This window comes from Botryllus schlosseri, chromosome 1 (genome assembly GCF_051294905.1).
Source record: "Botryllus schlosseri isolate E-star chromosome 1, Bs_hap1, whole genome shotgun sequence".
Taxonomy (NCBI): Eukaryota; Metazoa; Chordata; class Ascidiacea; order Stolidobranchia; family Styelidae; genus Botryllus; species Botryllus schlosseri.
The window spans coordinates 10612413-10637307 of NC_137236.1; the positions used below are offsets into that span (position 1 = coordinate 10612413).

A 24895-nucleotide genomic window follows, 5' to 3' on the forward strand; every position below is an offset into this window, starting at 1 on the left:
TCGCTCAGTTTTCTTGACGCTTACCCTCATGAAGGTGATACAGACTTATGCTAAACACTACTTTTCAAATCTAAAGTGTGACAAGATTTGTCTATAAAAACATTTTCAGTAGAAGCGGGGCTTCCGAGATGGAGTGAATCTAAAACTGATAACATATCCCAGACTCCAACAAATAGATTAGTTAAAACTACATCAAATGGGTCAGTCAGTTGTCACTACCGTAGGTGGCAGCTATGATAATGTGACTGCTCTGCTGTCAAATTCCTAGCAATGAGATTAGTCCGAAAAGGTTCTGCCTTGAGAGGTAACAATTCTCAATTTTTTGGAAGGGTTTGAATTCACCCAATAGCAGAGGTCTAGTATATTATGAAATACTTCGGAGCCGGAGCTATTTTTCAAACCGCTGGCTCCAGCTCCATCTCAGTTAAAAATGCTCCCCCCGCGGCTTCAGAGCCCAAATTTGAGGTACAAAAAAGTAAGTGCTTACTCACTTCGCTACTAAACACCTCTCATGAATTGTATGAAAACGGCTATCGAGGTCAGGAATTACAGAAACGGTGAAACGAAAGAAAGAAACAGAAATAAGTTGCAGAAACAGAAGAAAACTGAATGATAGAAAGAAAATATAAAATAGAAATGAAAGAATTTATTGGAAGAAAAATCGAAAATAAAATTATGTTTGAAGACCTTCTTGGGGGGTACAAAACTTCAATATGCAATTGAATAGTGTATTCATATTGAGATAAACCCAAATGTTTTCGGCTGACACTCGTCAGCAACTACTAGAGAATAGGAAAGAACATTCTATATCAACAATCGGATTCATTTCAATATGAATATAGCATTTAATGGAATACTTTATTAAAAACACAGGAAATATGTGAACACGAGCCTGTTTATTGAGTGCGGATGGATCGTCAAACTTGAACAGCTTCCTGTTGGTCAAGTCACCCACGAACACCTGTCAATATAGAAGTACCATTAGAACAGAGCAGCAGACAGATGGTGAGTAGCGAGCGGACCTTTGCCCCGTCGGGTGGCGTTGAGACGTCATGAGGGTCGGTGAGGGGTACGTCGTGAGCAGGCTGCCATCGGTCGACCACCTGACCGCTCGTCCAGTCCACTGTGAAGCCGCCGGCATGTTCAGACGTCAACAAACCAGGACCGTTGACTCCGAAAACGACCCCGCCTAAGAATTGAATTGAGGATTGAAAATTTAAATTTAAAGCCAAGTCTCAGGGTTATAATTACTCGAGTCGGGATTTTTTGTGACCTGACTTGAATCGAGACATTTTTCAAATGCGTAAGATTACTAGACTTGAACCAAGTCATGACTCGAGATTAAGACGGCCGAGACAGACACTTCATTGTAACTACGAAGAATAGTTAAGTCGCCACATCATTGGTATTTCGTCTATCAGTCCTTATTCTTGGAAAATACAGCCAGAAACTGTTAGGACTGAGAAAAATTACGATATTATGAATGTCGGCCATCCTACATCACACGAGCAAAGTTGAAAAGAGTGGACACAGCAGTGAACACAACAACTTGGACTCGAACTCGACCCTCTACTCCGGGGGTTCTCAACCTTTTTTTAGACACGCCCCCCTTTTTGATAGTGAAAAATCTCGCGCCCCCCTTATCGTCATATCAAAAAATCCAACCAGGATGATAGCGGCCCCAACATATCGTTTGAGGGCATGGAAGGTTATGACTGTTGATTAGATAATTCAAAAATATGAAATTCGGTTTATATATAGAGAAACATGCGTGAATTGGAGGTGAATCGCGCAGGACGCGAAAATTTTTTTGAGTTGACCGCGTCTTCGCGGCCCCCTTCAGATGCTTTCACGCCCCCCAGGTTGAGAACCACTGCTCTACTCACCTGGACTTGACCCGGTGGTGGATTGAAAATGACTCGACTTGACTCAAGTCAAAACTATAAAAGTGAGATTGACTTGTGACTTGGTTGATACCCTGGCAGTGAGAGATAATTTTGTAGAGTACCAAAAATATACGCTTCTTACCGGTAAGAGTTGATTCATTAACGAGATTTATAGTTTTAATACTATATTACGCTGTGGAAGTCTGTAAAGCTCGATATTTGATATCGCAGCATACATATTTGAACAAATCATGTTAATCATCCTGATCTGAATTGATAGAGTCACGGTATTGGACAGACTTGTGTACAAACGACAAATCTAGTTATCTGACGTTCAACAGTCAACTAACTACTGGTTTTGTTTGAGCAGTTCTAGTTCTAGCTTCAGTTGCTCATTTTGTTAAAAATAATTACCTGCTGAACAACTAAATTTACGATACCGTTGTACTGTTTTGTGTTATCCCACAGCTATTGCTAGGTAAGTCATCAATACCAATGCCGGTAGTGGCGTAGCATGGGGTGGGATTTGGGAATCGACGACCCTTCCATTTTTAGTGTGATTTTAAACTTTTTGACTTTTGATTTATATTTTCTGATTATTTTATTATTCTTATTTTATTTCATATTTAACCCAGTCCACCCATGTTTCCATGGCAAAGTCCGCTACTCATCTTGGTAAATCAAAGATCTCTCACCTTGAAGGGGGGAGTACGCGATCGCGAATATCCTGGTCCCGGTTTTCTTCTTGTCCTGGAGTACTCGAGTCAGGTTTCCGTCCTTGGTGAAGCACGAAATGCGTCCGTGCTCGCGATCCGCGACGCAGACCTCGAGTCGTCGCGGTCCCGCAAGCACGACGGAGTGCGGGATCAGGAACGCGTACGGGTCCGGTGCTGAAACTGACCAGGCGTTCAGTTGCAACTTATTACTATAAACTACAGATTGCTCTTAACTACAGATTACCATAAACTATGGATTACTATAAGACATAGATTGCTATGAAATATAGATTACTGCACACTGTATGAAAAGCAGTGTGGTGTACCAAGGTTGCAGTGGCTCGACAAATTTTTTTTAACCGGTTGGCATGGCAAGCTCTTCCGAAAAATTTTGCTTCACTTTTCAAAACTGTAAAACATGACCTCAATGGGATGCTAAACCAACAAGTAATATATCGTTGGATTGAGAATTTAAACACGTAACCAATTATGCCACGAAGCTAGACGAGAGCAAGGCAACCGAGCGAGTATATAATCAAGAAGACGAGATAACCTTGTCGTAAAAATGTGCATGTTTTGGTTACTTCCTTATAGAGCCACAACGCATACCTAGTGCGAATAAGTACGTGCTATTCACTGCGACAGAGATATCTTCTGTAAAACAAGTCATGAGTGACAGCCTTTGCTCAACTAATTCGATAGAAAGTATCAATATATGGCAGAGCGTTTCACCATAAATACGCAGCCATTTGCATTTTTCGAATCTATGCGACACTAGCTTTCGATCAAGACCAGTTTTGTTATATTTTAGCGCTTGCGTCGCCAGTATATGATTAACAATTATGATGCGTTTGCCCACTCAGCAACAAACTACACCGTACACCCCAGTGTAACAACTTGTGTTGCGTGTCTATCAGCAGGTTAGTAATCTATATTGAAACCGATTGTGAGCTCACAGTCGTTCGCGGTGGCCGCTCTCCCCCATTGACGGATGAACTTTCCAGAGGGTGAGAATTTCATGACGCGGCCATTGCAGTAACCGTCCGACACAAAGATCGTGCCTGAAAAAGAAGTGCTCACTCAAATACTGCTTATCTTCAGGGTATCCAAGCGGTTTGTATTTTGCAACTTTTATGTTTGACAGTTTACAGTTTTTCAGGCTAAACCAAGCATTCAGACTTGTACACGCTAATGGATTTTCAAAATTTGCAACTAGAACAAGGCATTTTTCAGAACTTGATGTGTGGATAAAACCAATGGCTGTATAAACGGAACAAAACATATGTAGTATGAACGATCAAGATACAAAATAAAGCAGATATAGCATAGTACTCCAAAACCATCAAAGTCACAAGTCACTGTTTCCATATAATCTCGTTTAAAACTTGTTTGTTGCCATTGTTACATCACGAATTACACGGTCTGTGTGTTTTGTGATACCAAATCCCTAACTCCTAATCCAAAACCTCTAATCCAAGTCAATTAGAGCATGTAAACAGCAGTCATCATCACCCATAGGCTAAACAGTGATCGGGTAACGGTATGTCGAAAAAGGTGGCGAATGAAAGCCGACATGTCAAGAACATTATGATCGACAAAAATTTGTACACCCGAGTCAGAGGTAAACCCATCTTTTTAGTTTGTAGTGAACCAGTCGCCGTGCTTAATGAGAATAATTCAAGACGACAGTATGACAAAAATCATACAGACATGTAATTTCAAAAGACCTTCCAGAGAAGCTAGCAACAACAAGGCAATTTTACTATGCTACACACCACTCGGGATGTAGCGACCATGCGTTGTATTATCCCAAATACATTTTAGCGCCAACCGTTAATAGGAAAATATGGCTGGGACACGCTCGGAAAAACTAACAATCCAGTTAGCTGACGGTCCACAAACTAGAAGTTTCTTGAGTAGTTCAAGTTTTAGTAGTGGATTTTGAAAAGGGAGTAGTTCTTGTTGTAGTTGCGGATTTTGAATATTGAGTAGTTCTACTTCCAGTTCTTGTCGTGGGTTTTGAGAAGTGAGTAGCACTAGTGCTAGTTGCGCATAAGAAAACTAGTTGAAACCCCGTACTTTTGAAATGCCGATTATTATATCTCCAATAGTTCTTCGCGATTTCGCAATCCATATTATGAGTTGCTAGCTAGTTTTAGCTTTAGTTAGTTGTGGATTCATGAAGGTTCTAGTTCTAGTTGTGAGTTTTGAAAAGCCAGCAGTTTGCAGCAGTCTGGTTTGGGGGTTGACGTGACTGAAGTTATAAGACAAAACAGGTTTCCTGTTGAAAATCGCTTTGAATAAATCATTGGGCTAAATAATATTTGTTATAAATTAACCACACCTTCTACATCAACAGCTATGTCAGTCGGTTTACAAAAATGCCCGACGTCACTCCCCGGCACCATCCGAACCCCCAACGTAAGCGTCGGTTCCTTCGCGCCGTTGGCCGGATACTTGAAAACCTGATGCATGGCGACGTCCGTGAGCCATAAATTGCCTCGGTGGTCCAGCGACGCTCCGTGAGGCATGAAAAACTGCCCGGCGCCCCACGAATGGAGAACGGACCCGCGGTCTGCGTCCAGGTGGTAAATTGTGTCAAGTTTGATCGGATTGTTGGGTTGCGTGAAGCGTTCGTGACGGTCGAAGGATCGCGAATTCCAACTGAGTAAAAAATTTTGGATTTCTTATAAATATAAAAAATTCAAACTTTTTACTAGTTTAACCGATTGGGTTTTTTCCGAATAATTTTACTTCACTCTTTAAAACAGTAAAACACGACCTCAATGGGATGTGAAACTAACAAGTAATATATCGTTGGATTCAGAATGTCAACACGTAATCAACTACGCCACGAAGCTAGATGAGAGCAGGTCGACCGAGCGAGTATATAATCAAGACGAGAAACCTTGTTGTAAAAATGTACATGTTTCGGTTACTTCCATATGGAGTCCACAACATATACCGAGAGAGAATAAGTATGTGTTAATCACTGCGACAGAGATGTCATCTTTTAAATAAGCCACGAGTGACAGCTTTTGGGCTCATCTATTTCGATCAATACTATCAATACATAGTAGAGCGTTTCACCATGAATACGCATAAATACTAGGAGTGGTGTGAATCTCTGAAAGGTTCATGTTCGTGTGAACACGAATCTTTTTGAAAGGTTCTGTGTGTACTCGAACGTGAACCACATGACGACGCGTGACGTCATATTGCCAATTCCAATCCTACATTGCACTGAAGAGATAATATTAATGTGCACGATACCTAGTGACGATATAGGTCACATAATGCCACAATGCTGAAGTACATATTGACGTTGTAAACGTCGCCAAATGCATTAACTGGGGCAATCAAATGATATAATAATCCCATAAAATCAATATCTTCCGTCGCATTGCCAACAATTTCGATGAAGCCTTGCAAGGGTCCAGGCCAGACCGGACAATGTATTCGGCGTCTGAGTATTGCTACGTTGATATTGAGCAGAGTGTAAAACAGGTTTGTATACTTGCTATCGATATTACCCCATTAACAAGTTATACAGCAGTTGCCAACACCCCCCTATCGCACAGATTTGATTTTTATGATACAATTAACATATGAAGTCAATATTTACCCCGTACGGCTGCTAGATTTTTACATCAGACAACGGCATCAATTTCATTGATTGATTGAATAACCATCATCCGCTGACTACCTACATGTAGTGTATTTCGCTCCCGATGTCATGCGATCGCGGGTCAAGAGCACAGCAGAGTCACTAAATATTCACAAACGGAAAGCTGGATATTCCGAGCAAACATTTGTAACAAAGCAAGTAAAATATTTGAGGTTGTGAAGGCGCATGCTTGTTTAGTGTTGATTTTCTTTATGCTGCCAGCGCCATGCATAGAGTGGCCCGCAATAAATTTCAAATAAGGATGTTATAATGAAGTGAAATTGTAATATATGAAAAAGGTTCACAATGCAGAACCTATCAAGATTCGTTTGTGTGTGAACCTCTAAATTTCCGAGGTTCACACACAGAACGCGAACGTGAACCTCACGTTTACACCATGCCTAATAAATACGCTCTCAGACTGCGTAAGTGCGTATTTATGGTGAAACGCTCCACCATGTATTGATAGTATTGATCGAAATTGTTGAGCAAAAGCGGTCACTCACGGCTCATTTGAAACATGATCTTTCTCTCGCAGTGAATAGCGCCTACTTATTCGCACTAGGTATACTGATACATAGTAGACTCTATGAGGAAGTAACAAAATATTATCCATTTTTACAAGGTTTTCTCGTCTTCTTGATTATATACACGCTCGGTCGACCTGCTTTCGTTTAGCTTCGTGACGTAGTTGGTTAGGCGTTGACATTCGGAATCCAATGATATATTACTTGTTGGTTTTGCATCCCATTAAGGTCGTGTTTTACGGTTTGAAAAGTGAAGCCGAATTTTTCGGAAAAACCTGCTGGTGCCAACCGGTTAAAAGGCCTTCTTGAAGGTACAGAACTTCAATATACAATAGTACATACATATTGAAAGAAACCAAAATATTTTCGGCTGACGCTCGTCATGGGTAATCGTCAGCAACTAGTAGAGAATAGGAAAGAACATTGTATATCAACAACTCTATCAACTAATATGACGTCACCGGCACGAAATTTCGAATATTCAGGGCGAAATGATCGCTTTAGTTCATCGCTGTACTATTTTGAGATGGTACAGGAACTTCCTTTGTAGGCAAATGAAACATTGTGTGCCAATAAGTTGACTTTTATCAAAATATGACATTGTCAATCAATTTGGTGTTAACAAAAGAAATTAGTGTAGGCAACCATCTAAAAAATATCACATTGACCTTGATTCACCTGGATTATTCGAAATTTCATGCCGGTGACGTCATATTTTGTTATACGATTGTTGATATACAATGTTCTTTTCTATTCTCTACTAGTTGCAAAAGATCACCCCTGACAAGAGTCGGCCAAAAATATTCGGGAGTAGTTCAATAAGAACATACTATTTAAGTCAGAGGTCTCGAACTCAAATGTGCTCGCGGGCTAATTTCCTAGTTTCTAATGACGCCACCGGCGTCAACGTATAATTCCGAATAGGCCTTATTTGACGGGAGCTTGCAGACAGGCATTCCACAAACATCGTGAAAATGTCATTTACTATTGTACTATTCACGCTTGACATGGAGTTATAGATATCATGTGAGAGGGTGAATCATGATTCATGACATCGTGAAACTGTAGGGTTATAATATTGCAGCTGGTGGACCTTTGACGTGCCGCAATTTTATGTGGAATATTTTAAAATCTACAGAAGATTAATCTGATATCATAGCATTTGAGCGTTGTAGCCTAGTCCTGATTTTGATAAAGTCGTGATAAGTATTGGTTATTTTTACTGTCATTGTCAAATTAAATCTGTAGTTGATTTTGCCTTCAATTATTATTGGAACATATCAATGACAACTTGTATATATTCATCATTGAGCCACAGTAACGGCATTGCTTCTTAGCCTTTTTAGCGATTGTACCCCTTGTGCTTCCAATAAGATTTCTCGCTGCGTGTTTGAGACCTCTGATCCCAGTTATACTGAAGTTCTGTACCTCCAAGAAGTTCTTTATAGTTTTCAATTTTTTCAATTTCTTACTTCCAAAATGTTTGTTGTTTCTGAAAGTTGTAAACTTACGTTCTGTTGGCGCGATGGAAAACATAAACGGAACCGTCAGCAGCCGCAGCCACTCCCCCCACTTGCCCCATCACGTAACCGGCCTGCATTTGGGGGTAGGACAGATCGGCAATGAGCCCTTGGTAACGTGGCATTCCGTGACTTCGACTCTTTGTGGCATTCGAAAGACCGGCCAGCTCTGAAAATTTACGCAGTCAAAATGTGTTACATGTTACCATTTTATCATTATTTTTCATGAAAAAACCATTTCCAAACATGATATGAAAATATTTTCCGTGAAACGCTGGCCAATGATACAACCGTCAGGTCATCAAGGCAGACTCTGACAACCAGAAAATTTTCAGCTATTAGATTACGATTAGAATTATAGCTACACATTTTTTTTTCAAGCTAGACATGAATTAAAATCAAGTTATTTCCATAGAACGTAGCTGTTTTAGATTTATCAACAAAGCGATGACCACCCGCCATTCTAACATGTGGTTCTAGAAGTCGCTATTCGAAGCACTAATCCTATTTATACTTGAAGAGGACTTTATTTGTTTGAGTAAGTTTTAAAAAGCAATTCCAAATGATTGGGTATGTTTCACAGTCATAAGATTAATCCTTACACGCTTTTGACATCGCACCCACTGCTTCAGTGCTTAATTTCACTCCAAAAATGAGTATTTTGATTGTAACATTTTGTTTCTGTTCATCTTCAAGACAAAGTTCTATGGAAGTGAGATAGAAACATGTTACTCCTGCACCTTTTCAGCCCCAAACTAGCTTTCTGGCGACAGCGGTTATCACGATATGGCGAATTTAGCTATTTTCGGCGAAGTTGCACGGTCACTAGAGAGTGCAGGAACCAAAAATTAGCCTTTCATTTTAAAATGAGAAACATAACTTACTCTGCTCAATTTCATCGTCAGACAAGATCGGGTTGTCATTTTCTTCACCTGTCAAAGAGAAAATTGCTCGTAACAAAAGGCTCGTCGCAATCTATTTCTCCGCAATCTTCACACATTATCGATTGAGCCCCTTTGGGTCAATCATCATTAATACAAAGGTCAATAAAAATTATAAAATGGAACCTTGGAGTCCCAAGCTGCGAGATATATTGAGTCATCATTATTTTACATCGTGATATAAGATACCAAAACAGCAATCAAGCTAGTCATCAGACTCAAATTACTACCATCAGTGGTTCTCAAACTTTACAACAAAATTCACAAAATGGTCACTTCACAAATTTTCTAACTGACTCGTGAATATAATCTACTTCATGGTGAGTGACCATAGGCGCCGACTTACGAGGTTACGAGGTGGCGCAGCCACCTCGTCACCATATTTACGAGGTGGCGGCCACCTCGTACGAAATGCTCAAACGCCCAAGTTGTTTGTGACCAGTAATTAGTAATCAGGCCAATCGACGGGAGCTCGTTAGAGACGTCTTCGTTTTTGATACGCGCGTGTGCCAGGCGCGTAGCCACGGGGTTCGAATCCCCCTGTTTGAAACGCGAAACCCTGTCAATTTGAAATAACCATAAACTCCATTATTCAGCAGTGTTCCGTGCGGCCGATTTGCGAGAGGCAAGTTTTCAATCAGCGCGAAGAGTCTGTGATGATATGCCGCTGAGATGTCGCGAAATTAGGTCAGCCATTGCCGTCCGCGTGACAATCGTCGCCAGCCTGAATTATGGCATCTCGGACAAGCCTGATTCCGCTGGCATGAACAATCGCATCTGCAATAGGCACAGTTCAAACTATATCATCGCTTGTCTGCGCAATCGCATCTGCATTGGCGGCTTCTGCCTGGTGTGCACGATATCATCGTGTTGACGATTATACGCGTATGATAAGCATGTCGACGAGTCCGGAAGTGCTGTTACTTAGCGTCAGCGACTCTCTGATCGGTCGTGAACGCGCGCTTATCAACGCGTCGAACAATTAAATACGCACGCTTATCAATGCGTCCTACGTCTTATGTAGCCTTGGCGACGATTTGCGCAAGTCAAAATGTACAAGTTTTTATGGAATATGTGCTATAATGACGCCGATTTCAGGTGGTTCAAACCTTACCTCTTTTATAACTCAAGCCTTATCACAGCTTCTGATGGTTATGTTCAAGTATTAGCGGAAAACAATTACGCATGTACGCACGCGTCGCACATGTTTGCGGACATTCGATGTCATTCAGTTTCGAGATGTCACTCTTTAATCCACACTCTTTAATCCATTGGGAAGTAGGAGCCAAAGCATGGTAGGCCCGAGACGCGGTAGTTAGGCTAGCGATATCTTTCGTACTGGGCCTATTGCAGATGCGATTGTGTATAGGCCAGTGACGATATCGTGTGCACCAAGTCAATGCAGATGCGATTTTGTAAGCCAACATTATATCGTGCGCACCGGGCCTATTGCAGATGCGAATATTCAAGCCAGCGCAATTAGGCTTGTAGGTGACGCGATAAATCAGGCCAGCAACAATTGCCGAGAGCGGGGCAATGAATGACCTAATTTCGCAATTATCTCAGCGGGACATCGTGTCGCGTTACATTTTGCAATGGAATGCGTAAGCACGAATCTCGCTTATTGTCGACACGCCTTTCGTTAATTGGCCGCGCGTAACACTAATATGACTTATTGAATTGCAACCGAGTATTAGCGTCGGAGAGCTCATTTGACAAGGACGGGGTTTCGCGCTTCTAAAGGAGGGGCTTTTGACCCCCGAAACCCCCCTGGCTGCGCGCCTGGATGCACTTCAAAAATGTTTAGCAAACGTAAATCGAGAAATGCACCAATGCCGCCAAAATCCCTGTTTTAATCTGCAAACAATTGCCACGATGCTAGCTTCTCAATTAACGCGAAACCAGAAACCGCAAGAGACAATTGCTGATTGGCTGCGCGATTTCGCGTTTGTAATCATCATTATTGTCGGTTTGAAACCTCATATTTGAGAGTTGTCGTGTGTTACTTGCAAACTTGCCAGCCCAGTGCGAAGTGCATTTCGTTACTCACGCGACGCATTGCTCGTTAATAACATTGATGCAACTTCAAATTCTCAGTGACGATAATTCTGATTTTTGTTCGATGCATACCGCTGACGGACGAATGATCCTACCGTTTTAAGACTCCAATTAATAACTCGACTGCATGGTTTGATATTAATGAGTGCAGAGCCGGTATTAAAACGTCACGCAAATGGTTTAACGCTGCACCGGCATGTAGTGAAGTGCGTTTTAGTGTGATGATGACGTCATCAACAGGGAACAATTATGACGTCACAAGACTTCGCTACCTCGTAAAAAAATAAAAGTCGGCGCCTATGTGAGTGACGATATGATTTCAGCCACCTTCGAGTTATGCGTTGCCTGATAAATTATACATTTACCAGGATTTGTCTTTTTCTGGATCATGAGAATGTTTTGGAACTTGCTTCGAGATCAGAAAAAAATCGTCCGACGGACCCCAAAATGACATCGGACCCTAGTTTGAGAACCACTGAGCCAGATAATTCAAGATTTCCAGTTGCGTAATGACATTAATTCCTGCAAAACGCAGGTGTTCCGATCATAACACTGGCTAACAAAAAAAAAACTTTTTTTCGAGTGCTAAAGATATTTTAATGGTTTCTAGGTATGTTTGGGCTGCCGAGCCCGAAAACGACATCCGTCTCTCTGAGTTGGCTCTACTTTTTGAGATATCGATATTTTATATTGATTTATTTTTATTTATTTTATTCAATCGTCGTAAGTAGGATACTTGGAAATACGCAGATTTGTGCCTCACTCTGAGGAGGAACCCAACTCAAAGACAAAAACTGCCCTTGAACTGGAGCTTGAATAACATTTTACCGTACAAGAGAGAAAGAATTACTTCCGTATTTTAGCCAACACGACGAACATTTTTACTGCAAAGAAATCGAAAGGGTTTAACTCAAAACGGAGGTATATGTTCGATTAGCGAGCTTTGGCAGCTTACTAACTGAACTTTGAGCGTTACTGAACTTAGCGTTTGGGCTTTGACGGCACCTGTTTTTGATTTACAAAAATATGTTGTTTACCGCTAATATCACGTAATTTTTATAATTTTTGCTTGATTTTCAAGGCTCTTTGTGGTGACGATTGCGTTTGCAACGATATCGCTTCAGAAATAGAACAATACTGTATGCGCACACTTGAAGAGACAGATGTGAACTCATTGAAGTTGTAGTATATAAAGTGAAATTTACCTATGCATATTCGGAAAAACGAATGTTATTTTCGGATTCAGCGACACAGGAATGTCCTAAAACCGCAGTACACAAAGATTCATAGTACACAAAGAACATTTTACCTATGTATAAAGCACTTTTCGAGCCAAAAATATGGAATATTTAAAAAATCGAGCTAATTCAGGAAAATTATGTCATTTTTTGATTCCGCGACCAAAAAATACACCAAAACTGTTGAAACTTTCTTGACACCAAAACGTGCGTCGACCAGTGTAATCTAATAAGTGAAATATTTCTATGCCCCCATCCTAATTCCAATCTAATTTCCGACTTTTCATTACTATGCTACACGAAAACTGTAGAGCACAGATTGGTGAACAGACATTTCCAATTCTCGTGCTTATGATAATCGGTCTTTGTGAATCCCGTAGCTCAATTCTGATTTGAATGGAAAAGACTGCAGCTATAACTTTACTTCTAAATTTTTTTAGTTGTCTATAGCAGCTGCTAGTCATAGCAACAATGGAACCAGTCAAGTCAATTTGATTAAAATAGAAAAACAACCTTCTTCGTGGTGATGGTGGTGGTGTTCCATCGGTACCGCTGGAATCGCGGCTTCTCCGTTCATAACCGCGTCAACAGAATCTGAGCAACAAAAATAATCTGAAATACCCAGGGCTGTAACCGAGTCACAAGTCAATCTCATTTTTATAATTTTGGCTCGAGTCAAGTCGAGTCTGAGTCCAAGTCATTGTGATGATTAATCAGTTCCAGTCAAAGTCTTGTTAAACCCGCTTTTTATGACTCTGTCTGGTGATATCGAATGCTTAGCATTTGTAATATACTAACTCTCATCACTTTTAGCTGTTTCTGGTTGCATTCTCAAGTACCAGTATTAATAGACGAAATCCCAACAGTGTGGTTACTTTACTATTTGAAATTAGAATGAAATTTTGGTCTTGGCCTTCTGAGTCTTGAGTCATATGACTTGGGTAGAGTCATGCCCACTGTCTCGAGTACAAGTCGAGTCAATAAACAAACAACTCGAGTCATCAGAAAATAGTAACTCGAGTCGTTACAACCCTAAAAAAACCTGTTTCGTTACCTTGTCCTGCGTACCCCGGATACGGGGCCAGATCGTCGGCAGTGTCTGGAATCTCGACGTCGGTGTTCATGCCCCAACAGTTGAGGTCTTGACGGACGGCGTTCTCGTCGGAGGTGTAGAACATCAGATACAAGTTGCACATTTCATCCGATGAAGAAGCCCTTTTAGAAGAGACATGGAATAAGGCGGACGAACGGTAGTGGTCGAAACTGAGTACAGGCCTGAGCGTATCGATTCAGAATCAAGTATTAGGTTTTGAGTCACGTCGAGCACATGATTATCAATATTTATGATGTCACAAGAGTTTGATTGATGTCAAAATTATAAATATGTAGGCTACTTTTTACAGGGTTGTAATGAGTCGAGTCATGGCTGGGCTCGCAATATTTTGGTGACTCAAATTGACTCGAGTCATTATTTCAAATGCGTAAAATGACTCGACTAAGTTCATTTTTGTATCAACTGGACTTATCGTATGAGTCGAGACTGGGACGGCCACTAAGACAGACATTTCATTGTAACTTTGAATAATAGTAAAGTTTTTCGTCTATCAGTCCTGATTCTAGGAAAATAGGGCCAGAAACTGTTAAGACTGAGCAAAATCACGATATTATGAATGCGAGGCATTCTATACAACTCGAGTCGAAAAAAGTGGGTTGAATCGGAAGTAACTGAAAACCGAACAGTGGGCATAATGAGTTGGGCCCAGACTCGACCCTCTACTATCTGCCTTGGACTCGGACTTGACTCGGTGGTGAATTGAAAATGACGCGACTTGACTCGAGTCAAAACTATAAAAGTGAGATTGACTAGTGACTCAGAACCTTGCGACTTGGTTTGCAAGAAATGTGTTGGATATTGCAAGCACTTTTCAATTCACTCAGAATTGCTTGGGGCCGTATGTTTGACAACAACAGTTTTCTGAGCATCACTAGGCCTAGAACACTCGCTCCTTGCTTACCTATAAACCGCTATTTCTACTTGCAATTAAGAAATAACTGCTACCTCTACTAGAGCACCAACTATATCTACTTTGTTGACCCCTCTGCCGATAAAACCGGTCAAGGACTTACCCTGCTGTGACACGAACATCTCTTGTGTTGTTATAATTGCATTGAGCGATCACAACGTCTCCCGAACGGAGGACAATTTCACCCCCAACGCGTGGGTAAAACGACTGGGGCCACTTCGGGTTCCCTTTTCCGATCATTTTGTATGCGTCGTCCCGGTAACGGTAACCAGTGATGACGTTTGCTGGAAGGATTATGGCGTTCACAAAAAGTAAAAACTACACAAAATAAATATAGAAAATTTACACAACGGAGCAGACTTGGATAACTAGATAATTCTATCTCTCTGATGAGACTAATTTAGAGTGAAATTATCGTAATATACCGTAATTCTAATATAATTTGTGAAATTTTCTTTGCTACAATTCTAATTCTAATCCAATTCGTGAAAGATTTTTATGCTCTAATTTAATTCTAATCTAATTTCTGGTAATTTGAAAGAAAAAAACTGTAACTATACTAGCCTAATTTGGAAAAGAATGTGTAGCTATAATTTTAATTCCAATCCAATTTGAAACACTAGCTATAAATTTACTGCTAATCGAATTTGTAAAAAACTGAAGATATTATTCTAATTCTAATCGAATATAGAAAAAAACTTTATACCGTACCGTAGCTATAATTGTTCTTTTCATCTAATTTGAAAAAAAACTGTATCTATAATACTAATTCTTATCCTATCTTTTTTTTAAATTGTGTAGCTATCATTCTAATTGTAATCGAATTTGGAAATACTATAGCTATAATTTTTAAGAGTAGGCCCTAATCGAATTAGGAAAAGAAAACTGTAGCTATTATCTTAATTCTAGTCTAGTTGACAAAAAAATGTGCAGCTGTATTTCTAATTCTATTAAAACTTGGAAAAAATCTGAGTACAGCAGCTAAAATTCTAATTCTAATCTAATTTGGAAAAAAAAACTATCTACGGTATAATATTAAATCTAGTTTAATTTGGAAAAAAACTATACCGTAGCTATAATATTAATTCCAGTGTAATTGAGAGAAACACTGTGTAGCGATAATTTCACTTCTAGTCTAGTTTGGAAAAAACGCTGTGAGGCAATAATTCTAATTCTTATCGAATTTGGAAAAAACTGCATGCGGTAGCTATAATTGTAATTCTAATCGAATTTGGAAAAACTGTAAAGCTATAATTGTAATTCTAATTGAATTTGGAAAAGCTGAAAATTATCTAGTTGTCCAAGTCTGTAGTTGAGAGACTACTCACCGAGGTCGTGTGCGTGGGTCCGAAACGCAAACACGTGCATCGGGCTGGCCAGCTTGTTGACGCAACTGACGGGCGACGCCACATTCGCAGAGTGCGGCGGCAGGTTGATGTCGAACGCACCCATCAGGTAGATGCCGGCAAAGTATTTTGGCCTGAAACACCAGCGCAAGTTTCGTGGGGAGGCGGTGATAGGCTACAATCGAGTGCACAATCAATATCCGCACTTCCAAATAAATTATTCCTCAGAACATTCAAATTCAAAATTTGTCCTTCCGAAAACCAAAGTTTATTTTGTTCACATCGTCATTCACACTACATATCAAATTGTGGATCAAGATCAGTGCTTCTGAACCTTAAATAACTTGCGGAAGACTTACGTCACATTACAGGGAAATCCAACGATGGCCAAGATGGGCGTATCAACACAAATCAAAGTAGGGTAGAGGAGTTCAAGATGAGACATGCAATTTTTTCATAAAACAATTTTGTGATGGACAGACTTCTTCAACTATGCTGCTCCGATTATGTCATTCTATAGTCCTACCATATTAACAAGGCAAACAGATACGAGGTTGGGCAGAAAAACGCCAAAAACTACATTTTCATAGTCTGTGCAAGTTATATGAATTCATGTTTGTAAGGGCACACCTAGATCATAGTATTTCATATTTAACAACAACATTACTGGAGCTGGTAAAGTGCAATATTAGCAGCGTAATAATGCACTTAACTCTGAAAAGTGATAGACAGTTAATTTGTTATTGAAGTTAATACAATAATTGAGGTGTGGGGGTAAGATGAGACAAATCCATAGGGGTAAGTTGAGACATTTGAGCAAGGATTTTTGTATGTTGTTCAATATACCGGTAACTCGGAATATATCCATAAATAGTACAGATCACAGGCTTTCCATCGGTACCAAAATTAATCCTCGGAAGGCATTACTCTCTGAGTAGCATTGAAATATCAGAAAAGTGTCTCTATACTTGGCCTCCTCACCCCTGCTTATGGATTAAGTGTGTGTGTGTTAACCTAAAGGGAACCCCTGAAACTGCATTATAATACACCAAGTGTTCATTGATACAACGGCTCAGAATCACTGATCCAGATCTTAAATGAGGAAATGGTTCTACATGAATAGTATCAAGTAAAACGTAAGGGCAGGCACTTGAAATTGAAATACTTAAATTTCGTATTCAAAAGTAGCGTAGGAATCAAATTCAGGGTTGTAACCAAGTCACAAGGCTCCAAGTCACAAGTCAATCTCACTTTTACAGAATTGACTCGGGAGTCAAGTCGTTTTAAATTCACCATTGAGTCAAGTCCATATTCAAGTCAGCGAGCAGAGGGTCGAGTTCGAGTCATTGTGTTGACTGCTCAGTTTCCAGTTAAAGTCTTGTTAAATCCACTTTTTATAACTCTGTTTGGTTTGGTTTTCGAAGTACAGAACTTCAATATTGCAGCAAACAATACGTTCATGTTGCCTAATTTATTCCACTCGAAGCTTTTCGACTGGCTCTCATCAGGAGCGAACGCCAATAAATGAGTTTACCCAAGTTCTTTCTATATTTCGAACTTGGCTAGAACCTCATTTACTGGCGTTCGTTCCTGATGAGAGCCAGTCGAAAATCTTCGAGTGGTATAAATTTGGCAACACGAACGTATTGTTCGCTGCAATATTGATATCGATTGGTTTGTATTTATAATAGACTAGTTTTCCTTACTTTTACCAGTTTTTTGTCGCATTTTCAAGTACCAGTATCGATAGACGAAATCCCAATAGGGTGGTTACTTTACTATCCTTCGAAATTACAATGAAATGTCGGTCTTGGCCGTCTGAGTCTCGAGTCATATGACTTGGTTTGAGTCATGCGCAATGACTCGAGCCCAAGTCCAGTCAATACACAGATTCCATAAAAGATAAAATGACTCGAGTCAAGTCGAGTCATCACAAATCGCGACTCGAGTCATTACAACTTTGATCAAATTTTAAATATGAATTTTCATGATAAAAAAATAGATTTGAATAAAAAATTAAGATTTAATTCTTATTACGCACTCATTCAGACGAAGTTGAAAAAAGTTACAAGTTTGAGGTCGAACTCACGTTTGCCTGGTGACGTGAGCTGTAACCCCGGCGCACGAACCCTCCCTGAAAGCTTTCGCGAAATGCATGTTGACCACGATGTAACGAATGTTCGAACCTTTCCCGATGCTGAAAATGAAAAAACGTTATCCGGTGTGACATCACACAAACGGCTCGGGACCGACCTGAAACCGACGTCTTTAGGGAGAGCGAGTTCCGGTGCGTTTCGCGCCCAAGCGAAAATGGTCGTCGGATTGGGGCACGGTAGACCGCATTTCCTGGGTAGAGATTAAAGTAGGACAACTATATAAGTGTCAGCTTTTCGAAATTAGATTACGATTGGAATTACTGAATTTTTGATCCATCTTTCGAATTAAGTCATATACCGCCTATAGGCCTACCGGTACCATATTAGATAGAAATAGCTACAGTTTTCTTCCAAATTAAATTAGAATTATAGCTGCACGTTTTTTTCAAAATTTGATTAGAATTAAAATTATAGCTACAGTCTTTTTCCAAATTAAATTAGCATTAAAATTATAGCTACGGATTTCTTTGAAATTTTATTCGGATTAAAATTATAGCTACAGTTTGATCCGAATTCAATTAGCATTAAAATTAGGCTATAGCTACAGTTTTCTTCGAAATTTAATTCAAATTAAAATAATAGCTACACCTATTTTCCAAATTCAACTAGCATTAAAATTTGAGTTGCAGTTTTCTTCGAAATTTAATTCAAATTAAAATTGGAGCTACACTTTTATTCGAGAATACACTCGAATTAAAATTATAGCTACACTTATTTTCCAAAATCAATTGGGATTACAATTATAGCTACAGTTTTCTTCGAAATTTTATTCGAATTAAAATTATAGTTACAGTTTTTTCCAAATTCGATTAGATGCAAGAATATAACTACAGTGTTTTTCCCAAGTTAGACCAGAATTAAAATTACAGCTACACATATTTTTCCTAACGAAATTTGAATAAGAATTATCGCTGCACACTTTTTCCAAATTACGTTAGAATTAGAATTGCTGAATTCGTGCAAACTTGGAAATCGAAAATTGAAGCAAGTTCATTTCCTATCAAACCAGAGCTCAATCTCATGTGCATAAGAATGGCAAGTGTATGTACACTAGGGCTGTTCAAAAATAACCTTTTTTCCTGAATCTTGCTAGTTACGTGATTAGATCGTTAGGTTGCCTTAAAAAAACGACGCACACCAAATTTGAATGCATTACAACCAATATTCGCGGATTTCGTAGAGTTTGAAAATTTTGGATTTGCCCAAAAACGCAAAAAAAATTTTTTATCAAAGTTTTCTGCTAGCCCCATGAAATTGTTGGGCTGTCTTCAAAAACTATGCAAAACAAATTTGACTCAATTCCAAGCCGTAGAAGCGGAGTTATATCCGTTTTTCTTTGATAATTCTGGGATTATCCTTGATCGGTAGATAATCCAATAATTTTCATTGAAAAACTGGAATAACTCCGCTTCTACGGCTTGGAATTGAGTCAAATTTGTTTTGCATAGTCTTTGAAGACAGCCCAACAATTTCATGCGGTTGGCAGAAAAATTTGAAAAAAAATTTTTTTTGCGTTTTTGGGCCAATCAAAAATTTTCAAACTCTACGAAATCCGCGAATATTGGTTGGAATGCATTCAAATTTGGTGTGCGTCGTTTTTTAAGGCAACCTAACGATTTAATCGCGTAACCAGCAAGATTCAGGAAGAAAGGTCATTTTTGAACAGCCCTAATGTACACCAATCTCGGTTCATTACGCACTATACATTAATGGTTTTCAAAAACACTTTTTTTCAAATCTCACTGGCTACTTTTTAAAATTGTCAGGTTGGCGAAAAAAAATCTGCACACCAAATTTTGTTCAAGCCCAACCAGTAGCCGCATTGCTACAAAATAAAGATTTGGATTGGTTATATAAAAATTCGAATGGAATTTCTTCAAAATTTTCTGTTCGCCCCATAAAATTGTTAGATTGTCTACAGAAACGATTCTCACCAAATTCGGCTTAATTCCAACCAGTGGAAGCGGAGTTATTGCAGTCGAAAAATTTGGATTCAGCTGGCCACCGTAAATACTATTCTATTCAAATCCCAATTTTTCGACTGCAGTAACTCCGCTTCCACTGGTTGGAATTGAGCCAAATTTGGTGTGCAGCCTTTAATGAAGTAACCTAACGATTCTATCAAGTAGCAAGTACAATTTGAGAAAAAAGTCTTTTTTGAAGAACCCCACTATATACAGTAGGGCTCTTCAAAAATGACTTTTTTTCTTAAATCGTACTGGCTACTTGATAAAATTGTTAGGTTACCTAATTTAAGCCTGCACACCAAATTTGGTTCAATTCCAACCAGTAGTCCCATTGCTACAGGAGAAGAAAGTTTCTATTTATTATATAAAAATAAATAACAAAACATTTGAAAATTTTCTGTTCACCCCATGAAAGTGTTAGGTTGTCTATAGAAACGATGTTCACCTAATTTGGTTCAATTCCAACCAGTGGCAGCGGAGTTATTGCCGTCGAAAAATTTGGATTCGAATAGAATAGTATTTACGGTGGCCAGCTCAGTCCAAATTTTTCGACTGCAATAACTCCGCTTCCACTGGTTGGAATAAAGCCAAATTTGGTGTGTAGGCTTAAATTGGGTGACCTAACAGTTTTATCAAGTAGCCAGTACGATTTGAGAAAAAAATCATTATTGAAGAGCCCTAATGTTCAGGAAAACCAGAAATTAGATGAGAAATGTTTCACTAATTTGAGAAGATTATTCGAATTAGTCTAATTAGACCGCTAGAATTAGTTCTAGTTGTCCAAGTCCGAGACTCACCAGTAGGGTTCAGCAGAGTTCAGAGTCGCGCATCCGTACACGAGCATGTGGTGAGTGTGCGACATATCGGCGTGCGGAGTGAATTTCACTAAAAGAGTTTGACACTGTTTCAACTTCATCTCACAAATGCGATGCAATTTAAATAAAAACAAGAAAATTAGCCTCGCGGCACAGTCCCGACTGCATTACGGCTCAAGACGTAGTTAGAACAGTGCTATAGGTCTACATGTGAAGTGGAATGGTATCTTCATAATGAAATATGGTGATACGATTGTTGATGGACAATGTTCTATTCAATTCTCGACTAGTTGCTGACGATTGCGCTACTCCTGACGAGTGCCAGCCGAGAATATTTAGGTTTATTTCAATATGAATTTATTATTCACTCATCTAAATTGAAGTTCTTTACCTCCAAAGTGACTTTCAATATACCGTAGTTATGCAGTATTATATATAAATTCCACACCGGAAGAATATCGTTCCTATGCGCAGTTAACAAATCAATGGCACAAAATTTGTGTGAAATTATCGAAGATTGACATTGACATAGTTTTCTTATAGTTCACCGAAAAAAATCATGCAAGGGGACTTAAATTCAAGAGCTGAGAAGATCAAAGAAGTCGATTCAGAGAGAGGGACATACCTTTGACCGAAATACATAAATAACAATGATACAGATAAAGAAACGATAGGCATTACTAATACAACTTCAGATGATTATGTTAGGTTACTATTCCGTAGGTGTAAGTAAATATTTTCCTTAGATTTTGGGCTATATTATGGGAGTGAAGATCGATGTAGCATTTACAAAAAAATTCAGGCAAACTCTTCTGCGCGGAACTTGTCACATTTTTATTCATAACAAACTCACCGATCGAATATGCCTGATCTTGGAATGGAAGTTCGAAGGCCGTGCAGAGATATTGATCATCCTGTAGAGATAGACAAATTTCATCTCACACCATTGATCTCCAACGAAGCACGCCAGACTACATATGACCAGGGCTGGGCATGATGTAGGGTTACAATGACACGAGTCATGACCCGACTCAAGTGGCGAGTTTTAGACTTGGTGAAGTTAGGCTACCATATTATTGGTAGGCTACTTCGTGTATATCAGTATAGGCTACTGGTTGGTAGGGCTGGGCACAACCCCTCTCCTCCCAGACTTGACCTCGGACTCGAACCGGCGGTTAAGTGATTTACTGGGGCGGCTTTATTTGACAGGCCAAAATAAAGTCAAAATTAGGTCAAAATTGTAGCGTTAGATCAAAAAATGTCAAAATTGTTTACAAAGTCAAAAACTTTTTGCAACCTGCATTTCGTTTGTATCGTAGATTTTGCACTGTCGGTGAACTTATCAATTGACATTTTACAGCTTGCAGCCTGTTTTATAGGCCTGCCATTGTGGACCGCCCATTTTCTGCTCACTGCGAATCTTAAACGGTCAAATGACACAAATAGGTTAACATGGTGTTATGCTCAATGTACCGCAATATTCCAACTGAAGCAAGACTGCGTGGGCATTGCATGGTTCATATATCAAGAAGTGCATGATGAAAAATTGTGATGTAGACACCATTGCCAGAATGAAGCAACACGGTTTGTCACCAGCAGTGTACGCACAACTTCAACGTTGCCAGCCAACAACTGCTGCTGGTGAACGTTCTTTCTCCATTCTTGACAAGCTACTTAGTAGGGACAGACACATTCTACTGAAGAATGTAGGAGAGTATCTTTCGTTGTACTACAAAATTTTTTCATCATTTCTACCATAAAAGTGTAATGTAACTACTGGAATTCTTCATATGGCCAGATTTCGTTATTAAAATGAAGTTTTTTCGTGCGAAAATTTGTCACTTTTCGAGGCAAAAAAGTGTTTTCTCAGGCCAAACTACTTCGTAAGGACAGACAGTTCCAACCAGAAATGAAGATAAGTTGCACAATTCTAACATTATGCGGGAAAACACCTAATTTGCATACATTGGGTCAAATTTGGTCAAAATTTTGATTTTAAGGGTTAAAAATTGTCAAAATTTTGATTTTTCTGGTCAAAATTATGTATTTTTCAGGTCAAAAAAATCGACCTAGTGCTAATGAATTAGTAATGATACGAGTCAAGCTATAATCAAACGACATTGACTTGTGACTTGGCTACAAGCTCACAACCCTGGTAGGCTGCTCGTATCCAATGATTTGAATCACTGAATTTATGCAAGTCTTGAAGCTAAGAATCAATTTGAACAAATAGTGCTACATTTGGAAAAAGCGCAACAGACAAACTTGCTTAGAATTGTCAAAATTGAGATGAGGCGATCTAGGTTGTGACTGGCCCATTTATATATATATTCTATTCACAGTATATTTGTTATTTAGGCAGCCCATCATATTTTCAGCAACCCAAAAGATGACATTTTTTGCCTTAAAAAAACACCAAAGTAGATATTTGAGCATCCTCAAACTCAGAGGACTATTCACTTTTTCAAAGGAAAAAAAGAAGACAAATCCTCCTAAAAAGAGCTGGACATAATTATGGACTTATGGTAAGTAAGCCAAACGTTATTTGACAAGAAAGAATAGGTGCAGTAGGTTGTCCAACCTGTTCTGTGTGTATGGATGGGAACCGGACATCCACCTCAGCAGTTGATGGACTTGAGTACCTGACTCCACTTCTCTCTTGGCATTCTGTGTCATCTTGCGGTAGCTCCATTGCCGTCTCTCTATCATAAAAGGGCTCCTGCACTCCTTGGACTGATTGATCATTTCCGACCACCAAACAAATCTCCATGACCAGCAAGAACATGCCAACATATTTTGAGCCAGCCATAGTGGCGATGGTGCTATCACAGTTGAGTTGCTATTGCACTGAATGCTGCTTTTCAGGTAATTGTCAAGTCATAACAAGCTAAAATGATCTAGTGCTGTAGCAAAATCTACCGTACAATCTGAAAGATTCGTTTTCACGATGAGTTCAGTCAACACATAACATACGTCACATACGGCAGATCGATAATGTTCCTAAATCTGACACCGAATTATAACCATATATGAATTATTGATAGCATAGCAGCGAAAGATCGATAGATTCGACTACAAAAGCAAACAACAAATATCATAAACTGATCCAAGATGCCGCTATTTCGGAGCTGGTCCATAATCCGCTGCAACTTCTCTCTATATTAGTGTTAACCATTAACCAATATTCCCCAGCTAGAGGCCTGAAGCTGGAGCTGGACCTGGAACTGGGCATAGAAGTTACCATTACCGTACCAACAAGATGAAGCTGTCACACAAAATTCGATCACACAAATCGAGGGGTGATTACTAACGGTAAAATGTAGCAACAAAAACGACATAATCACCGTATTGTCAAAAGAATGATTTCAAGTTCAAGTTTATTCATCAAATTCCATCGCTTCAAAACATCACAAGAATGAAGTACAATGAATGAAAGGAACATGTCGAAACCACTAGGAGTAGTCTTTAAGATCAGACACCCACCTGGGCCTAGGCCAGGGGTGGGCAAACTTTTGAGCTCGCTGGCCGCATTGAACATCTGAATCCATTCGCGGGCCGCACTACATAAAATTGGGATTATTAACCAAAACGCAATATTGATATTTAATTATATAGTGAGGACATGGAGATAATATACGTAAGTGCTTATTTAAAACAAGTCAAACATTGCTTTGATGATATCGTACACGCGTCAGAAACATGTAGTGGCGAGATTTCATAGGCTGGCGGACCTCAAAAACCAATTTGTCAAAATTGTAGAGATGGAAGTCGGTTGGCCCGATTCTTAGAACAGGATTGAAATTTAAATCTGTGAGCACTGAGCAGCGATCTGTACATAGATTTACTAATTCCACTTTTTGTTCAGTTCCAGGACACACAATGCTGACAGCACTACAACCATGTTAGCTTCAAACACGCTTCTACTATGTGTAGATAAATATAAATACCCCTATTCTACGCATACAAACTAATCTACCTAAGACACGCCCGACTCGTTTTTTTTTATAAGCACAAGACTGAAATATTTAAAAATG

General features: G+C 39.4%; 1 protein-coding gene across 3 annotated transcripts in view; it reads right to left on the minus strand.

Moving 5' to 3' along the window:
* LOC145440935 (peptidyl-glycine alpha-amidating monooxygenase B-like) overlaps window positions 1-23811 on the minus strand; it is a 29320-nt gene extending 5509 nt beyond the window's left edge. For all 3 annotated transcript variants that reach the window (XM_080318735.1, XM_080318728.1, XM_080318718.1), the window contains exons 1-16: window positions 23443-23811; window positions 21715-21775; window positions 20844-20931; window positions 18177-18269; window positions 18013-18120; window positions 15906-16057; window positions 14681-14861; window positions 13608-13768; window positions 13067-13147; window positions 9201-9248; window positions 8308-8485; window positions 4947-5266; window positions 3559-3663; window positions 2582-2782; window positions 1023-1189; window positions 893-961 (exon numbers count right to left, since the gene is read on the minus strand). In XM_080318735.1, coding sequence (XP_080174861.1) covers window positions 893-961; window positions 1023-1189; window positions 2582-2782; window positions 3559-3663; window positions 4947-5266; window positions 8308-8485; window positions 9201-9248; window positions 13067-13147; window positions 13608-13768; window positions 14681-14861; window positions 15906-16057; window positions 18013-18120; window positions 18177-18269; window positions 20844-20931; window positions 21715-21775; window positions 23443-23670 — 2241 coding nt within the window. In that variant the 5' untranslated portion in view covers window positions 23671-23811. The remainder of the gene's footprint in view (window positions 1-892; window positions 962-1022; window positions 1190-2581; window positions 2783-3558; window positions 3664-4946; window positions 5267-8307; window positions 8486-9200; window positions 9249-13066; window positions 13148-13607; window positions 13769-14680; window positions 14862-15905; window positions 16058-18012; window positions 18121-18176; window positions 18270-20843; window positions 20932-21714; window positions 21776-23442) is intronic.
* Between the last annotated feature and the right edge of the window lie 1084 nt (window positions 23812-24895).